Source organism: Citrus clementina, unplaced genomic scaffold (genome assembly GCF_000493195.1).
Source record: "Citrus clementina cultivar Clemenules unplaced genomic scaffold, Citrus_clementina_v1.0 scaffold_7, whole genome shotgun sequence".
NCBI classification, from domain to species: Eukaryota; Viridiplantae; Streptophyta; class Magnoliopsida; order Sapindales; family Rutaceae; genus Citrus; species Citrus x clementina.
Genome location: NW_006262075.1, coordinates 7,567,489 through 7,588,360, shown reverse-complemented (window position 1 = coordinate 7,588,360; position 20,872 = coordinate 7,567,489). Strand labels below are relative to the sequence as shown.

The following is a 20,872-nucleotide window of genomic DNA, read 5'->3' as shown; positions in this document are numbered from 1 at the left end:
GCTCATATGTGCTCTGTAAAATTCAAAGAGTGAATAGTGGTTCTAGCAACTCTTTTGAGACGATCTAAAGATTAATGCCCCAATTATTGCTTTTGTTTTATCCGTTTTGCCTTGCAACATTTTGGAATTTATGAGAAGCTCAAAATTATTGAGTCAGAATTGAGGATAAGAACTTGTATAAAAATATTCATATTTTTAAATCATAAAGTATTTCATCTGATGCTTTTGGTGGAACTTAGTTCATTGTGGAGGAAATTATGTTGGATGCATTACTAGATGCTTTTCAAGAGAAAATTTAAGTGATATTTTTCTGAGGATTTTTGCTTCGCCATCTAATTTCAAGCTTGAATTTTTCTTTATATCATCTTGGTTGTGAATTGTGATAACTATAACTCATTGAATTTGCTAGCACTTTTGCTGGTTGTTTATTTTATATAAGATTATGGTGGTGAAGTTTGGAAGCTAAAAAAAGCAATGGAACTTAGGAAGAGTAGAATGCTAGATAAAATCAAAATAATCATTTTTCAGGCATCAAGATAATCAACCAAAGATGATTGTATTCAAAATATCTAGTTTTGACTTTTGTGGCAATATAAGTAACTATTATCTTATATAGTTGTATCATGATAGATAGGCACTAGCTTAATCACTCCAATTCCCCTAAAGCTGTTACATGACTTACTGTGACAGTGTGCATCACGATAAGTATCCTTGCATATTAAGATTTTCCTTCCAGCTCGATGCAGGTATTTTTTGATCTTTTTCGACATGATATGCAATTATGGGAAAGCATATGCTATCACCTTATAGGTATTTTGTGATGTTTTAGATAGTGCTCAGATGACATCCAAATTGGCTATTATTGGGTGCAAAATTTACCATTCTTTTATCTTTCATTTAAGTCTTGCCCCACATTTGCTGAATACCATGATCTGCTTAAGCTTTGGACAAAAAACTTTCATCTGTTGTGGTTTCTGCACTTATGTTGTTTGGCAACAGATTGGGACTAATGGCATGTCCACTTCTCAGATGAATGACTATCTGTTTAGACTCCCAAGTGGTGAATTAACATCTGCCTATCTGCTCTCAGTGGAGATGGTGATATTGACACCAAGTCAACGGAATGACTGGGACCTCACTTTTGTTACACTAATATTGTGTCTATAAGACGCACACAGTTAATTCTTGCACATAAAAAAAGGTCTATGCACAGTAGATTGTTTCGAGAGTTCTTTTTTTTTTTTTTTGGTTTTGTATTCTTTAAAAATTCTGTATAATGGTTATATTGTCTATATTGTTATGGATTTATTATAGAAGTAGCCTAAGTTTATGGAATAATTGCAAGTAAGAAAAACTTTAAAGTTTTAGTTGAAAGAAGTCAAGTGAACAAGGAAAGGAAATAAGCAAAAGTAGTAAGCATTTATTATACTTAAGGAACTTGTTATCTTACGTGATAATGTAAAAAACATGAATTTTCATCAAACGGCTGTGGAAGAGTCATGTTTCTTACATCATCATGTAAGATAACTACAGCCTATATTTCATTTGATTGTATCCAGATTACAAAGGTTGGTGGCCTTATAATGGTGAAGTTCTTACAGGTCATTTGCACGCAAAACATTCTAAATATGCAAACATATTGACATATAAGCATACAGAAAATTAATATTCTGAATCTTTGTAATAAAAGTAAAGTTGGGGTTAGACAATATTTACAACATGTATTAATAGAAATGAAAGCAATTATTCCCAAATAAAGTCACTTAGTTCAAAGCGCGGGCATGAGTTAAGTTGAACAAGCCATTTTTTGTTGTTACTCCATGATTGTAGTGAGCTTTTAGTAGTGGATCATGCGCCCTATAAAAGACAAACAGAAGCATAAAAGCAAACCTATCAATTTAACAAGAAATTTGGCACTTCCAACCTAAAAAAAAATTCTTGAACATCAAAATTTAATTTTTTGGAAAAAAATTATAGTAATTCCAACAAATCAAGACTGGAATTAAATTGCAAAAAGAAATTATCTCCAGCATGTTTTTCCACTAACCCTTGTATTGTTATCGCCATATTAACCAGAATAAACCAAACCTTCACATTGATTTCAAGAGCCACATTTTCAAAACACTACATATTGACTATTGAGCCTTGATGCCCGCTTAGGCTAACAGCATTGTGAAACAATCCCAAGTTCCGTTTCATAAACTTAATTCTTCCTATAAGCACAAAGCCGATAATGCTTAATAAAATCAATGCTGATATAAATATTTAATCATGGATTAAATTTATCACTCACATATGATCCGCTAACATTAGTTTAAATAATTATCAACAGCTGATGCTCTTTTCCTTGCTATATAGTCTGATTGTGAACATCTAAAAGTGCCTTCTCAATTTGATTTGGGTTGGATGAATTTATGGGATGACAGGCTGTGGGTTGAATACTTGGTAGAATAAACACCCCCCCCCCCCCCCCCCCCCCCCAAAACAAAAAAAATGTAGGTTCAGAAAGGCCATTAACCTGAATTGCTAACATGAATTGCAAAATAAATAATATTACCATACAATTCCCTTGCTATTACACATGTCTACCAACCCTTGACCGAACTGGAATGGCACATCTTAATTCAAATGCGTAGAGAAGTTCACCTAAGTCCAAACTTCCACTCTCCCACCATTGAACATTTTCTATAAAACTAAAATTACACAAAATAATTCAGTGTGAATGAATAAATAAAAGCTCCTTGTTCAGAAAGCAGAGAGGGTTCCACTTCAAATACAATGCTCTTCAAAGGCCAAAAAGCATATAACTACATACAAATTACAGCATGCAAAAATGATTTTAAAAAATCATAAGTGCAAAATCATATAGACCCGACTAGGCGACTTGCCCCTACACACCCATTGTTTCTGTGATAGTCAAGAACTACACAATCAAAGACACTTAAATACTAAGAATTCTTACCCAATGCTTCAATAAGCATATTCTGCTTCAATTCTTTCAACTTTCGCTCCGTTTGAGCAAAATGAGCACTTCACTGATCAGCTGAATCATCTCTATCAACACTAGTAATCACCAGATAATCCAAACCCCACCACGCAATTACCTCAGCAACATTCGTGGGCTCTAAAAGATTAAGTGGTGGATGCGCAAACGAGTTCTTCACATTGCAAATCCTTATATTTATAATCAATTCAACCTAATTAACAGACATTCCAGATTCCTAATAACACAGATGCCATTTAATAAATCCGAATAATTACCTACAACTGCGAGTACAAGTATCGCCGAGGATCATAATTTGTCTGTAAAGCCCATCTTGCCGGCAGACCAGCACCCCCGCAAATTAGGGCACTTGCCCTCTTCACAAAATGTGTGAAGCATCGACTCACCTAATTTTTTTTCTTTCTCTGATCGTATTTATCGTCTCTGGGACTCGATTCTTTCATCTATTTGGCCTTTGCCAAGGGCTCCTTTCGATTATCAGCTTAGCTTCATAAATTCGTCAAATTTCCTTCTACACAACAGTCACCGTGCGATTTCAGATGTGCGTTACAGATTTTATTACATGTAAATTTACCTTTTCTTAACCGGCTTGCTCGGTATTCTTTAACACAAACGTGGCCATCTCTGAAGCGTTCGATCTGTTGTTTTTAAATCTAATGATTATATTGGATAAGGACAAAAATTGTGGTATGTTACCACAATTGCAACGTTGGTGAGTCCTTATATATAATATGATATCCTAAAGTCATAAATACATCCAACGTGGGACCATGAAAAATGAAAATTAGAGAACAACGGTAGGTTGTTTATGCTTTTTTTGGGGCCAAAAAAAAAGGAAAATTTATGAGAATAGTGCAAAAGTAATGATGGCCCACCAAACACGTATTTATTTGACTTTTGTATTACTTTTAAAAATTATTTACGTACCATTTTTTTCACATGTGTATTTAATTACTATAAAATTTTGATATATTTTTTATATTATTTTTATTTTTAAGCTTCTATCAATTAATTACTTTTATATTAAAAATAATTTTATCCATAAATAAATTAAAAATTATTTTATTCTATAAAATATTAAAAAATAAAAAAATTTATAATTACAAGAATACCTTAAATTCAACAAAACAAATAAATCTCAAAATTTAAGATGATAATTTTTGAATGAAATTATAATTATAAAAAATTAATATCTTGTAATTATAATTTTTTATAATTATAATTTCATTTAATTTTTGTTAGTAAATTAAATATAGGAAGGTTTACAAAAATTAACATAATGAGAAAAGCTTTGTAATTGTTGTAAACTTCTTTATAATTAATATTAAAAAATTTTCTTATACAAATTAAAGAAAGTTATAATTACAAAAAATAATATGATAATTTTTTAATAAAATTATAATTATAAAAAAATTAACGTATTGAATTTGAGATTTGTTTATTTTATTAAATTTAAGAGTATTTTTATTATAATTTTTTCAAAATTTTATAAAATAAAATAATTTTTTAATTTATTTAAGAGTCAAATAGTTGTTTTTTAGTGTCTAGTTGATTGAGATAAGTTTAAAAATAAAAGTGGTGTAAAAACACGTTAAAATTTTATAGTGATTAAAAGTATGGATAATAAAACATAAATAGTGTAGACATAATAAAACACAAATAGTGGGGTGGTACAACAGTGGTTCTATACCATTTCTTTTTGTCTTTTGTGGGAAATTTTCATATTACGTCTTTCACTCATTTTTATTTAACTTTTGCTTTACAAATATTAAGTTAATTTTTACTGCATCCATGTGAATCCTTTAACGGCCAATCAACGACAAATCGGCTCTCTCGGTGGCTGTGGTTGGTCGAAAAAGATAGAGGGAATTGTGGGGAACAAAACCCAGGTGGTGCCGTCACCGGAAACTGACAAAATTGCGGCGAATTGAAGCGGCGATTCCGTAGCTTTTCACGGCAGCTTTTCGAATGCTTTCCGGCGATAAGGATGACATAGAGATGATCAGTGTCGTACGAGCTTCCGATCGGTACCAACGTTGGCCAATGGAGTGGCCGAAAATAGAAACAGAGGCATCTGAATCGGCTTCGCGAGTTCAGGTCGACCCGATTTTTTCGGGTTAATTATTTAATCTCAAAATTATAAAAAGAGGGTTATTGTGATACATATGTAATATAGAATAAAAATTTACACATAATAAATAGTATAAGGTGTTAATTAAAATATTTATATGAATACAGTAGAAATTAATATAATATTTGTGAAACAAAGTTTAAATAAAAATGAGTAAAAGGGGTTATATAAATATTTATCATAAAAGACTAAAAAAAATGGTACTATACTACTGTTGCACCGCAGCTGAACCCGGAAATAGTGAAAGGTTAATTTTCCCAATATTTTCTTTTAAAGAGAAATGGGAAATCAAAAATAATATCAATCACACTCCTTTTCCGTGCTTTTTGATTGTTGACAGCATAAGATCCAGTCCGTAGTTTCCGTTCAACTCAAATTTCCCGTCTTCCTTCATTCATTTACGATCTCCGATTTCGAATATGGCTGACGCAGCTGTTTCCCGTCTCTTGGAGCTGCTGGTTTCAATATCTACTGAAGAGAATAGAGAGGAGGGGAGGCTTATTGTGGGTGACGGCAAAGAGGTGAAAAGGCTCGTATCCAATTTTCAAGCCAGCCAAGCCTTTCTTGCAGATGCAGAGCAGAGGCAAGTGAAGGAGGAAGCTGTCAGACTTTGGCTGGATCAGCTCAAAGACGCATGTTATGACATGGAAGATGTGTTGGATGAGTGGATCACTACTAGGCTCAAATTGCAAATCGAGGGAGTACTTGATGATCATGAGAGTGCTCCAACTCTTGTTTCTCAGAAGGTGTGTTCCTTCCTTCCTGCTGCTTGCTTTTGTTTCAATTTTCGAGCCGGTTTGCATCGTGGTATTGCTATCAAGATAAAAGAGTTAAATGAATGTGTAGATGATATTGCCAAACAGAGAGATATGTTTGGTTTTAATGTAAGTAGGAGTGTTGGGCCATCAAAACGACTGGAAACTACCTCTCTAGTTGACGAATCAGCAGTATATGGTCGAGATGAGGAGAAGAATACTTTAATAAGCAAGTTGTTGTCCGAGAGTAGCGAAAAAATAAGAGGCCTCCATATCATCTCAATTGTTGGTATGGCAGGGATTGGGAAGACTACCCTTGCTCAATTGGCCTACAATAGTGATGAGACGCGGAGACATTTCAACACAAAATTGTGGGTGTGTGTATCTGCCACTTTTGATGAGTTCACGATTGCCAAATCAATTGTTGGCTCTCTAGGAGGCAGCGTCGGTAATTTTGTGGAATTTCAATCTCTGATGCTACATATTAGCAAGTGTATTGTGGGTAAGAAATTTTTTCTTGTCTTAGATGATGTGTGGACTGAAGATTACTATAAATGGGAACCATTATTTCACTGTCTAAAGAATGGTCTCCATGGAAGCAAAATTTTGATTACCACACGTAAAGAAACAGTTGCTCGTGTGATGAAATCAACCGACATTATCATGGTTAGGGAATTTACTGAAGATGTAAGTTGGTCATTGTTTTGCCATATTGCATTTTTTGGTAGATCTCCTCCGGAGCGTGAACATCTTGAAGAAATTGGGAGAGATATTGTGCGCAAGTGCAACGGCTTACCTCTTGCTATAAAGACTGTTGGGATGCTTTTGCGCTCTAGAAATACTATTGACGAGTGGCAAATGATCTTCGAAAGTGAACTGTGGGTTGAGATGGGACCTTTTGCCCCTTTATTGTTGAGTTATAATGATTTGCCCTCTACTGTTAAAAGTTGTTTCTTATATTGTGCCATCTTTCCAAAAGATTTCCAAATCAATAAAGATAAATTGATTAAATTGTGGATGGCTCAAGGTTATCTTGGTAAGAGAGAAAGTGAAGAGGAGATGGAGATAATTGGTGAAGAGTATTTTGACTTGTTAGCGATGCAATCTTTATTCCAAGACTTTGAAAAAGATGATAATGGTAAGATTTTATCATGTAAGATGCATGGCATAGTGCATGATTTTGCCCAATATCTAGCTAAGAATGAAAGTCTTACTATGGAAGCTAATGATGGTCTTCAGGCAACAAACATCAGTTATGGTTATAAGCTTCGTCATTTAATGTTGGCTCTCAATAAAGCTGTTTCTTTTCCTGTCTCCATCTGTGGAGCTAAAAGAGTTCGCAGCCTCTTGATTCAATATGGAGTTACAAACTGTTCATCAATTAGTGAGGTACTACCAAAAATTTTCAATGAGTTGACATCTTTACGGGCATTAGATCTAAGTGGACAATTTTGGTGGGAAAAAGTGATAATAACGATTCCAGAAGGGATAGAGAGACTGATTCTTTTGAGATACCTTAATTTGTCCTCACTAAAAATGAAAGAATTGCCTGAGAAATTGTGTGAGCTAATTAATTTACAAACTTTAGAGCTCAGTTGGTGTACCAATCTCAGAAAGTTACCTGAAGGAATGGAGAAGTTAATCAGACTAAGGCATCTTGTAAATGTTGAGACGTCACTAAGTTACATACCAAGAGGAATTGAAAGATTGACTAGTCTTCGGACATTAAGTGAATTCGTTGTGAGTGGTGATGGCAAAGCATGCACCCTTGCAAGTTTAAAAAACTTGAACCACCTTCAAGGGTCTCTTAGTGTAAAAAATTTGGGAAGTGTTACAGATTTCAGTGTGGTTAAGGAAGCAAATCTGCAGAACAAAAGAAAAATCATTCGTTTGTATCTAAATTTTGAAAATGATGCAGAGGAACTTAGGATGAATAAGGATGATGAAAGTAGGATGTTTACAGATGAAAGAGTTCTTGAAGCCTTACAACCACCTCCAAATTTAGAGTTTCTGGAGATTAGAGGCTACAAAGGCAACGCCAGCTACCTTGATTGCATAATGTCATTGAGTGTGTTGAGGACGTTAAATCTCCATGGTTGCACCAATTTGGATCATTTGCCTCCTCTGGGAAAACTTTCATCTCTTGAATCACTCTCTATAAGCAGTATGCGGAGTGTGAGAGTAGGTAACGAACTTCTGGGAATAAGAAGCATTGATGCGTCATCATCTTCATCAGATATTGTCTTCCCCAAATTGAAATCTCTTAAGTTTGTAAACATGGAAGAATGGGAAGATTGGGATTGTGGGACAATCATGCCATGTCTTCGTTTCTTGTCACTTGTACACTGTCCCAAATTGAAGGCACTGCCAGGCCACATTCTTCAAACAGATGCACTGGAGGAATTGACTATCAATTGGTGCACTGTTCTGGAAGAGCGTTACAATGAGACAGGAGAGGACTGGGACAAAATTTCTCGAATCCCTAGCATCATAATTAATTTTGAATTTGTGAAAAGAGGTAGACCTTGATTTTTCAGACAGCTACAGTTGGAACTAATGGACAGGTAATTGCTTTTTCTTTAAAATCAGTTTTTTGTAATTTAATAGGTAACAAAATTTGGCATCAAATTATGTTGTGCTTATTCTTTTGACTTAGCAACCATTGTTTTTAATCTTTTGGATTTCTTGTTTCCATCAAGTCAACTTTTGTATGTATATCAGTTTGTTCCAAAATATTTATGGAAAATAGTTATAGGTTGAACATTTTGGATTAAATTTGTCTGCTCGAATTCAATTCCATATAACTTTTCAGTAGTGATTATTATACTGTGATACTTGTACAGACTACAGAGTGTATGTATCCATCTACTCAACTAAATTAGCTGAAAATTTTGCAGGCATGAGAAGAAACTGTTACTGCAAAGACACAATTGTTCCAAATCTGTTCTCCTCAACCCACTCAAGTCTTATGTTTCACCATCGTTCATCACTATCATGCCATTGTTTTCTTGAATAATTCATTTCTGACATTGATGTGTGAAATCTGAACAAGGTAATTGGCCTTTGGCAGCTCGTGTAATCTTCTCCCCATCTATCCATCATTTCTGCTTTTCAACATGCTCGCTAATAATCACAACATAATATTTCAGGGGTAGATATTCAATCACAATATAATATTACAGGGGTAGATATTCAATCTCAAGAGACATGAAAACTTCTCATCATGGTGGCTATATGGGTCAGGGTCATACAAGAGAGAGTATAGCAGGATTTGATTAGCTGGAGAAGAGTGGAAGACTTCACAATAGACTTTTTTGGTATATATTCTTTAAAGATGGAGGAATTGACCACTGGCACATTTTTGATACTCAGAAAAGTAATTTACTTGATCAGATCATTTAACATCCTTAGATTATGTCAATGTTTTTATTTTATCGCGCATTTTACAATTAATTTAGTAAGTGTACTTGGTATTTGCACGAATTTTTAAACAGTCATAGAATGTTAATGAATTAAGTTGGAATCTACCACCTATCTTTTTTTTTTTTAATTAAATATCATTAATCGTAAGCTAATATCTGATGAGCATTTCGAAATATCACAATGTGCTTTTACTATTTTCTCCCCAACTTGTTAAGAAAATATTCTATTTTGACTGAAACCATGTTCTGCAGGTGAAAGGCAAAAAACAAGCTAGAGAGGATGATGCAAGGGTGCATCCAAAGCCGGCTGATGGGAAATGATTTATAGTAAATTTTAATAAGAAGTAAGGCAAGTAAAATTTTTTTGAACCGTAGAATCATACTGACTGATAGCACAACCTTTCTGCAACTAGTAGCAACTTATCGGTTCTTAGGCATGATCCCATATGCTCTCAGGTTTGCATTTCGATGCGGCCTCTTCAATTTATGCATGTCTCTGGCTTTAAAGTTATGTACTTTTTCTGCTTCTTAACATGGCATAAGATTTGTGATATGCTATTAAAAAAAAAACAATATTATGTCATGTGGGTAGCATCACTGTCTATGGAGGAACATATGCCTAACACTGTGAGAGAGTTTTAGGCATATTAGTGGGATGCCCAGAACCCAATCACCTACATTGTACAGTTGTCCAACATTCCTAGGTATGAGATGTTTGTACTTTCTATATTACACGATAATAGAGTAATTGGAGGGTGATTAGGTTGATACTTTTTCGTTTTTGGCAGGTTAAATTCAGGGTTGAGGATTGAATTTGTGAGGGCAAATCGAGAATGTCTGTAGAAGAGTGCTATTCAACATTGCAGTGCTTATTCAATGATAAGAGTTTCATCAAGGAGGGACAATTATACCTAGAATATGAAATGTGAAGGTATATATACTAATTTTGATGGAATTTAGAAACCTGAAAGATTTTGGGGTTAAGGTTGTTAGAAATTGGTGATTGGGTTGATACTTTCTATATTACACGATAATAGAGTAATTGGAGGGTGATTAGGTTGATACTTTTTCATTTTTGGCAGGTTAAATTCAGGGTTGAGGATTGAATTTGTGAGGGCAAATCAAGAATTTGTCTGCAGAAAAGTGCTATTCAACAATGTATTGCTTATTCAATGATAAGAGTTTCATCTAGCAGGGACAATTTACCTGGTATATGAAGTGTGAAGCTATATATACTAATTTTGATGGAATCTAGAAACCTGAAAGATTTTGGAGTTAAGGTTGTCAGAAATTGACAAATTGTTATTACAAGTCCTGAATCACTGACCTAGCTTCATATTTCCTTGGAGATCAGGTACATGTCACAGTCAACAATATCAAATAAATGGAGCCTGTCAAGATTTACATGCAGAAAAACAGAATAAGTTGTTTACTAGACGATCTTCTCTATTCTTCAAAATATGGAAGCGAACAAAAGTTCTGATTATTGCCTTAAATTCGTGATGTTGCTCCTCAGCAGCTCTCGTATAATTAACCCGGTGTATCAACTGACCACTAGCCGCACACTCTTGCTTAAGGGACTCCTGTGCTCCTTTCTCCGTTTCAAGCTTGATTGGACTGTTGATTATTATCATACTATACAATTCTATTGAAGATGGTTGATACATCACTTCACTTTCAAAGATAGCATTTTAAAGACTCATAGCTGAGGTTCCTGCTCTTGCAAAATGAGCGATGCTTCAAAAATCTACAGTGGAAAGCCGGCTCATGATTATTGTGTTTGTGTCATACTGAAGCTCAAACAATCTTGTTCAAATTTTCTGGTTATGCGCTAAACTCATTAGTTTCTGTTGAACTTTGCCGTTTCTGATACTTTCATGAGATATTATTCATCAAATCATGGAGTTGATTTCATGTACTTCAGAATCCAAATAAATTTGCGTGTTATTATTTTTTTTTCCTAATTTGTTTTAATCAGAACTCTAGTTTGTGCATTAAGGAACTGTAGCAACCTTTTTTATCAGATTGCTAATTGGTAAATTTTTTGGTTGCACGCTTAAGGAAAAAGGAAATTAGAGATTATTCCCTAGGGTCATTATTTTGTTGTCATTCTTGTTACTTTGGAGCTTCCTAGCATAGGAGAAGTCGATCTGGTTGTCTCAAAATCAGAATTAGAGAGATTATTTCTAAGGCCAGTTTGTTGATGGAATCACAATTATAGAGATTAATTTATTCGTACTTTAAAAATGGATAAAAATAAAATAAATAATAAGTCTAATGACTTGTCAAATTAACGAAGAAGAATGATAGACGAACAAAATAGTGATAACACGCTTGCTTCAGTTTAAAATGCATTGTAGGAAGTGCAGTGGGCTTTAGTTTGAAAATAACGAAGAACGTGCAGAACCTTGACCGAACCTTGACCGGCCTCCCATGGCCACACTGTCCGCCGCTGATGGTGCTTTACCACCGCCGGAACCGTCCCTCAATGCTAATAACTTCTTCTCCGATCAAGAGCCCCTACAAAAGCCACCACCACGTTTAAACGCAAACCCTAGTTCACGGCAAACCTTCTAAAATCTGCTCCACACCGTCACCACGTTACGAGCTCCACTGGTGGTGAGTCCTTGTCGACGGAACCTTCCTTGGACCTGACGCACACCCAACAGCCGCCACCTGGCCTTTTTATAACCCCAGCCAGCTGCCTCTTTATAACCCAAGCTCTAATTCGTCACATTCAACCCTCGCCCAAGACCAAACCCAAGCCAAACAGCCATATCTCCCCCAACTCAGCTACTTCATTCAACTCAGCCACTTCATTCAACTCAAAACCGATCAGCCCCCACCACCCTTGGTCGTAATCTCAATCCATCGGCTAAGCCTGCATATGCCTCCGTTATTAATCCTGCGACTGTCCTCAACCCTGCTGCTACCTTATGGCTTTCAAAGTCATTCGTCGATACTTTTTCTGGCTCTACTACCGTTCAATCCCGTAAGTCGGTTTCTTTGCTTTTGGGGGAACCTGCTATTTACTTTTCGACAGCAAAAATTCAGTCCCTGGCCGAGCCTTTCAAGTTATCCCTTGTTGGTAAGTTTTCTTTTAGTCGCACTCCAATGGATGTGATTAGAAAGTTTATTGTCTCTCTAAGTTTGCAAGGTAGTATGCTGGTTTCATTGTTAGATAATAGGCACGCCTTGATCAAGCTTCAACTTAAAGAAGATTACTCCCGTATATGGGTTAGGCAGTCCGAAATGTTAATGGAAAGAGCATGTTGGCCAGGTGCAGCTACGTGTAAACATCTTGGGCACTCTGCTGATGCTTGTTTTGTTACCAATCTTAGGCTTTGGAAGCCCCAACAACCTGTTGGGCAGGTGCAGAATACTGTTGTTTGAGATAAAAGAAAGATGTCTATGTCAGCTGTTGATGTACAGCCTAAGGGTGGATTGTGCTACGCAGTATGTGGTTGCTGAGGATAATCGAACACAGGGCCTGTTCTTGTCCAGGGTCAATCTTCGGGTTTGGCTCCGCAGACTCTTTTCAGTGAGGAGATTTGGCCTTTAAGGCTTTGATAGGTCCCAGTCAGAGACAGCCAATGATCACGCGTAACATAAGTGATATTTTTCTACTTACGGCGAGAAAGGACCAAATAATTGTTGTTTAGAATTCTCAATACTTTTATTTGTATTCTGGAGCTTATTTATAATAAGAAGACTTTGGTTTCCATCCTACAATTACGGCTAAATAAACGAGTATAACAACTTAGCTAAGAATTTGAAACCGAAAGATAATCGAAAACAACTTCCGTGTCTTAGCTTCCCTCCTTACTCGCTGCACAATCGTTGATAAGCGTATTCCTAAATCACGGCTCCAGCTCCAGCTCCAGCACGTATCTTCACGATCTCAGCACATGCATGTTTCATGCATGGGTTGCATGGGACTCATGCCCTCACGTAGCAAACCTAGGATTTGGCTTTGGCATTCTTCCAGATCTTCGTGGCTCATGCATTTGCTGTCTATCAGGCTTGGTGGCAATGAGGGTACTTCTTTGGATGCTCGGTCACTTGTTCCTGTTGCTCCAAATACTAAGGATGATGAGTCTGATTCAGTTTTCTGGCTGAGAGTTTAGGATGACAATGGTCCAAAGGATTCTGCTGTTTTGAGAGATGTTGTTTAATGCGCCGAGGTCGCTAATCCTCTTTCTTCATTTTTGGATGACCCGAGTGTTCATAGGGCATCCATCGGCTCTACTGTTTTCTAATCTTCTTTGGATGATATTCGCTGCATGGTTGTGGGTTTCAATTCCCATCATATAGATATCCCTTTTCATTCTGATGAAGAGTTTAGCTCTAATAAGAATCTTGTGGCTGATGAGTATTTCGCATTTGAACCTGAGGATAGTGGGGGGCGTGATCTTGACTCTAACTTCAGTGTTGCTGACCCCATACCTCTAGTTCTAGAAAAGGTTTCAAATTAGTAAGTGGTCGCAAGTATCGTAAGCAGTTCTTTGGGCGTTTGCAATAATTAATTCTTTAGTTTCTTATTTATTCTCTTATTACTTTTGCTATTTTTCCATTTCTTTGGGCGTTTGCAATAATTAATTCTTTAGTTTCTTATTTATTCTCTTATTGCTTTTGCTACTTTTCCATTTGTTATTTGTGCTTGTTCCCTTAATTGGAGGTTTTGGTTTATGTTCCCTTTAAATGTAATTTAATTTATTATTTAATCTACAGATAAGGAAGACTCGCCTAACCCTCTACCCTTTGGTGGTTTTTAATTTTAAAAAATATAAAATAGTTATAGAAAATGTTGAGGAATTAAGAGCATCAGCTCAGCCATGCCGTCGTCTCCCATCCCGGGGTGAACCACCTCGGCTAAATGGTACGAGCGGAACACTGATAGAGAGCCTTCTGCAAACGTGGGCCTACCAGAGACGAGTACCGACCAGAGACGTATACCGAGTAGATACCCATTCCCCAAAGAGCGGGCACACGACCTCACGAAATTGCGATAGTTGCGCTATGTTAAGAACCGTTGAGGGAGACACGGTATACCACGTTTACCCACAATGTAGTAGTTGGAGTCCCATGAGGGGCTGCCACTATCCGAGAAAGTGGGGGATGGAGGGTGAACGGATATGTGGGACAGTGGCTATAAAAGAGGAAGAAACCAATAAAGAAGGGGAGGGAAAAAATGGAGAGAAGGGAAAGCTCTGCCAAATTGAAACCAGACCACTTTCTATACAAACTGTGAGCAAATTATAAGCAAATTACCGAGTCTAAATTGCACTGTTTTTCCGTAAACACCTTGTGCTAACTTAGGCATCGGAGGGTTTACGCTGGTAAAACCACCGGCGTCTCTGATCCACTTTTGTGAACGCAGGCTTAGTAGGAGAAGGAAGGGCAATTCCAACTTCAGTGACTTGAGCGATCGTTGAAGCAAGAAGAAATTGACATCTTCTCTACTGACCACATAAGCGTTGGTGTAAAGATCTGGTCGGACAAAGGATGAGTAGATTTCAGCATCAATATTTTAGAGCCGTCTGTGGGGAGTTGGATAAAAAGCTACCACCAAACTAATAGTCATCAGAGGAAGCACACAAACAATCGGTTATGGATGTTTTAAGGAAGGGTGCCTTAGGGGATGACAATGAAACTGTTGAGACAATCACTCTCCGGGAGATTGCGAATGAAGCTCGAGAGAGGATGATGCAAGATCGACTAGAGCGGATGGAGAAACAAATGGAGACTCTCGCGGCCATATTGTATGAGCTGAGGGGGTGAACGAAGAAGGGATTGTGAAACCCCTGTGGGGAGAGATGAAGTTGTGGCAGAACCCAGCCTCCGGAGGCGTAGAGTCGAGGAGATCCCTCTACCGATAGACTAACCCTATGGGGCACATCCCTATAGAAGTACTTGTCAGATTCCAGGGGAGCGCGTAGATGAATGGAGAGGCCAACCTCGCTCCGGACGGGTACTGGAAATTGATGGCCGAGGAGCCAATATTGATGAAGGAGAGCTCAGACAACGGTTGCTGAATGGCGAGCAGGAGCGAGATCAGATAGCTGCGCGCGATCCTGACCGTGCTGTAGAATTGGAAGGCGAGGTGCGCAGATTGGCGCAGGTGATGGATGAGATTCAGGGAAAGAGAAAGTCCCCGAGTTGGAGGATAATGCTAGATGAAGAATTTCCGTTATTAGCCGAGATCATGGGTACTGTAATCCCAAGAGATTTTCGCTTCCCCGACCTCAAATACTCCGGGCGAAGTGACCCGCTGGTGCATATTGAACGTTTCAACGACATGACAGGTGTGCAGGGGCTAACACCAGCTCAGAGATGTAGGGTGTATTCATTGACACTAGAGGGACGAGCCCGAGAATGGTACCGCGAGCTGCCACGAGGAAGTATTAAAGGATACGAGCAGATGTGCTAAGAGTTGGCCGAGCAGTTCTGAGGAGCAGTGACCCCAGAGGACGATACGATGGAATTGATGGGGATGAAGCAGGAGGAACATGAATCCCTTCGGGATTTTGTAAAATGATACCACCGGGTCGTGCTTGATTTGGGAGCTTTTAATCATCCGCAGGCGTTAAGGGGATTAAAAGAGGGTGTGAGGATAGGCCGACTATGGTATAACTTGAGAAGTCCCCTGGTGCAGAATTATTCGGCGGGGTATGAGCAGGCGAGGAGAGATATAGAAATCGAAGAAGAAAAATCGACGAGGATAAAAAGGGAACAGCTGGAGGAGCTGAGACAAAAGGAAAGGAGAATCCCAAGTAGGAGCGGGTCGGGAAAGCGAGCTGGGGAATCCTCAGTGATGGACGCAATATCCGCTCGGTCTTGCCCTTACCCCATGGCTCAGAGATCGCAACAGTTCCAACACAGCCGAGCTCGGCCTCCGCGCCCCCTATTCTCGGAGCAGCAACGAGAATTCCGGCAGTTGGCTGCCCAACCTTATCACAACGCTCCCAAGGCATTACATACCACCAACTCCAGAGCTGGGCGACCAGGTCAGCTACCTACAATATCAGCTCGGGACGATATCTATGATAGCCGAGCAGTCCAGCTGATTGACCAGAGCTTAGCATATAGACAATACACCCCATTAAAAGTCCTTATGGAGGAGTTGTACGAGAGGATCGAGGGACGAGGCCTGCTGTACCCTCCAGCCTCTATAACAAAACCTGCTCACCAACGTGATAAGAGCAGATTCTGCAAATTCCACGACACTCATGATCACACTATCAGCCAATGTCGTGACTTAAAGATTCAGGTGGAGGATTTGGTGAGGAATCGGTACCTTGATGAATATGTAGATGGAGTGTCCCCCGTCATTGAATCACAGTACAAGCGGGATGAAGGAGTTGAGAGGAGCCTGGAACGTGAACAGCCAACTATCCGTATGATAGCAGGGGGGCCAACATTGGCTGGGGATTCGAACATGGCACGGAAGAGCTATGGGAGATACGCCATGACCAGTAAAGAAGTGTTTTTCAATTTGCCAGCAGCCAAGAGGGCGAAAGTGAGGCAAGTTCCCATTATGTGGACAAATGACGACGAAAAGGGTATTTTATATCCTCATGAGGATGCATTGGTGATTAAGACAATGGTGGCTGGTACAGAATTACAGCGAATACTGGTGGACACGGGCAGCTCGGTTGACATACTGTTTAAGTCGGCCCTAGATGATATGGGAATTTCAGACTTAAAACTGAAACGGACGAATACATTCTTGAAGGGATTTGGAGGAGGACGGTTAACCCCCATGGGGATCATCGAGCTCCCGGTTAATGTAGGATCAAAGCCGTTTGAAAGAACAGTGATGCTGGACTTTGTCGTGGTAGAAGAGAGAAGTCTTTATCAGATGATATTGGGACGACCTTTCATGAGGATTAGCCTGCGTTATATCTATGCATTATCTGGCGTTGAAATACAGAGTCAACGGAGTTGTAGGCGTAGTAAAAGGTGACCAGAGAATGACGAGGAACTGTTACGCTACAACGGCCAAGGAGACACTACATGTTACATCTCTGGATAACCGAGGAGATTCTAAAAATGGACGCCAAGAACCTGTTGAGAAGTTGGAGGAGGTTGTTGTGAGCAAGGGTAACCCGAGCAGAGTGGTTAAAGTCGGGTTAGGATTAAGCGAAGAAATAAAAGGCGAGCTGGTGAAATGCCTACAGTCCCATACAGATATATTTGCATGGTCTCATGAGGATATGCCAGGAATTGATCGCGGGGTAGCTTGCCACAAGTTAGCAATCAAGAAAGGGGCAAGACCGGTGAGGTAGAAAAGGAGGTGCTTTAACCAAGAAAGGTACGAGGCCATAAATGCCGAGGTGGAGAAGCTGTTGAAAGCGGGATTTATAAGGGAGGCTAAATACTCGGAGTAGATTTCTAATGTAGTGCTGGTAAAGAAAGTCAATGGGAAATGAAGAATGTGTGTGGATTTCACAGACCTTAATAAGGCATACCTGAAGGACAATTTTTTCCTACAAAAAATAGATCAATTGGTGGATTTAACGGCGGGTCACAGTCTGCTCAGCTTCATGGATGCCTTTTTAGGATACAACCAAATATCCATGAACGAGCAGGATGAAGAGAGTACCACCTTTATAACTAACATGTGTTTGTTTTGTTACAGGGTGATACCTTTTGGCCTGAAAAATGCAGGAGCTACCTATCAAAGGTTGGTGAATAAGATTTTCAAACCATTGATCGGTCACACTATGGAGGTATACATGGACGATATGATCACGAAGTCTAAAGAACTGAGGGATCATGTGAAGCACTTGGAATAGACCTTTGAATTGCTGAAGAAGTATGAAATGAAGCTGAACCCGGATAAATGTGCATTTGGAGTCGGCTCGGGCAAGTTTTTGGGATTCCTGGTGAGTCACCGAGGGATCGAGGCTAACTCGGAAAAAATACGGGTAGTAACAGAAATGAAGTCCCCCCGAACAGTTAAGGAGGTGCAGAGTCTTATAGGGAAATTAGCAGCATTGAACCGGCTCATCTCACGGGCCACAGATAAATGCCACAGATAAATACCACAATTTCTTCCAAAACATAAAGAAAGAGAGGAAGATGGAATGGACGTCAGAATGTGAAGAAGCGTTCGGGCAGCTGAAAGAATATCTGGCCCGCGCCCCGTTATTATCGACTCCGAGGGAGGGTGACCAGCTGTATTTGTACTTAGCAATCTCTAAATGGGCTACTAGCTCGGTATTAGTCAGAGAAGATGAAGGAAAGCAACACTCAGTATACTACACTAGCAAGACCCTGGTAGACGCAAAAACCAGATATCCACTGATGGAGAAATGGGCACTAGCTTTAATAACGGCAGCACGCAAGTTCAGACCAAATTTTTAGGCCCACCCGATAATTGTGATGACTGACCAACCCCTTCGGCAAATACTCCAAAAACCATATGCATCTGGTCGGTTAGTAAAATGGTCAGTGGAGCTGAGCGAATTCGACCTATCTTATAGACCCTGAGGAGCAATCAAAGCCCAAGCCCTAGCTGATTTTATGGTTGACCGTGTTGAACCAGTGGAAGAAGTTCAGGAGGAGCAACCAGTGGAACAGGAGAATCCAAAGAGGGTGTAGCTGATAATGGTTGATGGGTCACGTAGTGAACAGGGATCCGGAGCAAGAGTAGTAATACGAAACCCAGAAGGGGTCGAGGTATCCTATGCAGTGAAATTCGAGTTCCAGCTCACGAATAACCAAGCTGAATATGAGGCCTTCATTACTGGGCTCGAGCTTGCACATGCACTACAAGCAGAAATGGTAGAACTCCGAGCAGATTCCCAGCTAGTCTGCAATCAGCTCAATGATCAATTCCAAGTAAGGGAAGAGAAGTTGGGGCTTTATTTGGAGAAGGCGAAGTAAATGGTTGAACTCTTCCAAGAGGTAGAAATAAAGCAGATATCCCGGAAGAAAAATTACCGAGCAGATATGTTGGCTAGAATGGTTGCAATTGCAGATCCAAAATTACCCAAGTCAGTTCTACTGGAAGTGAGAACCTCGCCAAGCATAGGGGAGGAAGCAGAAGTAATGCGGGTAAGCACCGAAAAATCCTGGATGGACCCCATTCTCTCATACATCCGCGAGGACATCTTACCAGAGGACAGGAAGCAAGTAAGGAAGTTGAAATGTCGGGCAGCAAGGTATACACTACTCGATGGGATACTCTATCGTCGAGGATTCACCTTACCCCTTTTGAGATGCTTAGATGACGAGGAAGCAGATTATGTGTTGAGGGAAATTCATGAAGGAATATGTGGCAATCATTCGGGGGCAAGAACTTTAGCTTTCAAAGCACTTCGGTAGTGATACTTTTGGCCGACCATGCACCATGATGCGAAGAGAATGGCAAAAAATTGTAAGGTTTGCTAGAACTTTTCAGAGGTTCCTGCTCAGCCCCCAGAAAGGCTAACCACTATGTCATCCCCATGGCCTTTTGCTTAGTGGAGAATTGACCTGATTGGCCCATTACCTAAGGGCCGAGGAGTGGCAACACATGCAATTATGGTTATAGACTACTTCACCAAGTGGGTAGAGGTGGGAGTCCTCAGCCAAATCACGGAGAGAAAGACAATGGATTTTATTTGGAAGAATATCATCTGCAGATACGAGATTCCCTATGCCATCATTAAAGACAATAGGAGGCAGTTTGACAACAACAACTTCAGAGAATTTTGCCAAAACTTGGGGGTGGACCTGAAGTTCTGCACCCCAGCACACCTCCAGGCAAACGGACAAGTGGAAGCAGCCAACAAAGTAATAAAGAAACTCCTGAAAACCAGACTGGGAGAGAAGAATGGAGCTTGGGTCGACGAGCTACCAGGAGTATTATGGGCTTACCGGATAACCCACAAAACTGCCACGGGGGAAACCCTATTTGCTTTAGCTTTTGGTCACGAGGCGGTAATCCCAGCAGAAATTGGAGTGGGGACATATCGGACATAATATTTTAACGAGGAGCAAAACGACGAGCAGATATGCTTGAGCTTGGACCTGCTGGAGGAGAAAAGGGAAGGGGCCCCTCAGAAAGTGGCCCAATGTCAGCAAAGAATCATGCGTTATTACAACAAGAACGTACGCGTGAGGCAGTTCCGAGCAGGAGATTGGGTACTTAAGAAGGTAAACCAAAACACTAGGGATCCTAATCATGGCGCTCTTGGCCCGAAATGGCAAGACCCATACAGGGTAATACGAGCGACTGAACCAGGGGCTTACAATTTGGCTTACCCAGATGGACGAGAGGTGAAGAGGTTGTGGAACGCTGAACACTTGAAAAAGTACTTCTAGTAAGTAAAGTGCTCTACTAAGTCTTTATTTCGATAAGTTATTTCTGTTAAATGCATGATGACTTGTGGCACATGCATATATTCCGCATTTCTGTAACCCATGCAAGTTTCAATAAAGATGAATTCAGCATGAAATTCCCCTGCTAGCAAAGTCCATTAAATTCATTAAGGCAAGCAAGTGCCTAATCCTGTTCGGTCGCCTAAGGACCAGCAGGCAATTTTACGAAATGTTATTAAGGCAAGCAAGT

The 20,872-nt window shown here is 39.3% G+C and overlaps 3 protein-coding genes and 1 long non-coding RNA gene across 8 annotated transcripts in view; 3 read left to right on the top strand and 1 right to left on the bottom strand.

Annotated features, from left to right (window-relative positions):
* LOC18036672 (peroxisomal (S)-2-hydroxy-acid oxidase GLO4) overlaps positions 1–20,872 on the top strand; it is a 92,060-nt gene that overhangs the window by 21,283 nt on the left and 49,905 nt on the right. The gene's annotated exons all lie outside the window — the stretch shown is intronic.
* Positions 1,447–3,550, bottom strand: LOC18036714. Its single transcript, XR_002904551.1, has 3 exons — positions 3,262–3,550; positions 2,963–3,174; positions 1,447–1,857 (listed from the first exon to the last, which is right to left on the bottom strand). It is a non-coding gene; the product is annotated as an uncharacterized LOC18036714 (long non-coding RNA).
* LOC112096701 (putative disease resistance protein RGA3) lies at positions 5,415–11,250 on the top strand. Of its 5 annotated transcripts, none has more exons than XM_024180022.1 (7): positions 5,415–8,454; positions 8,788–8,942; positions 9,040–9,266; positions 9,565–9,656; positions 10,101–10,243; positions 10,395–10,521; positions 10,667–11,250. In XM_024180022.1, exon 1 carries the CDS (start codon positions 5,555–5,557, stop codon positions 8,417–8,419), a length of 2,865 nt encoding a protein of 954 aa, XP_024035790.1. In that variant the 5' UTR covers positions 5,415–5,554; the 3' UTR covers positions 8,420–8,454; positions 8,788–8,942; positions 9,040–9,266; positions 9,565–9,656; positions 10,101–10,243; positions 10,395–10,521; positions 10,667–11,250. The 5 variants fall into 5 exon arrangements, with proteins under 5 accessions (XP_024035790.1, XP_024035789.1, XP_024035788.1 ...); XM_024180021.1 differs by having other exon boundaries at positions 9,565–9,768; XM_024180020.1 differs by having other exon boundaries at positions 9,565–10,016.
* On the top strand, positions 19,204–20,283 carry LOC112096866. Its single transcript, XM_024181059.1, has 2 exons — positions 19,204–19,640; positions 19,944–20,283. Exons 1-2 carry the CDS (start codon positions 19,204–19,206, stop codon positions 20,281–20,283), a joined length of 777 nt encoding a protein of 258 aa, XP_024036827.1.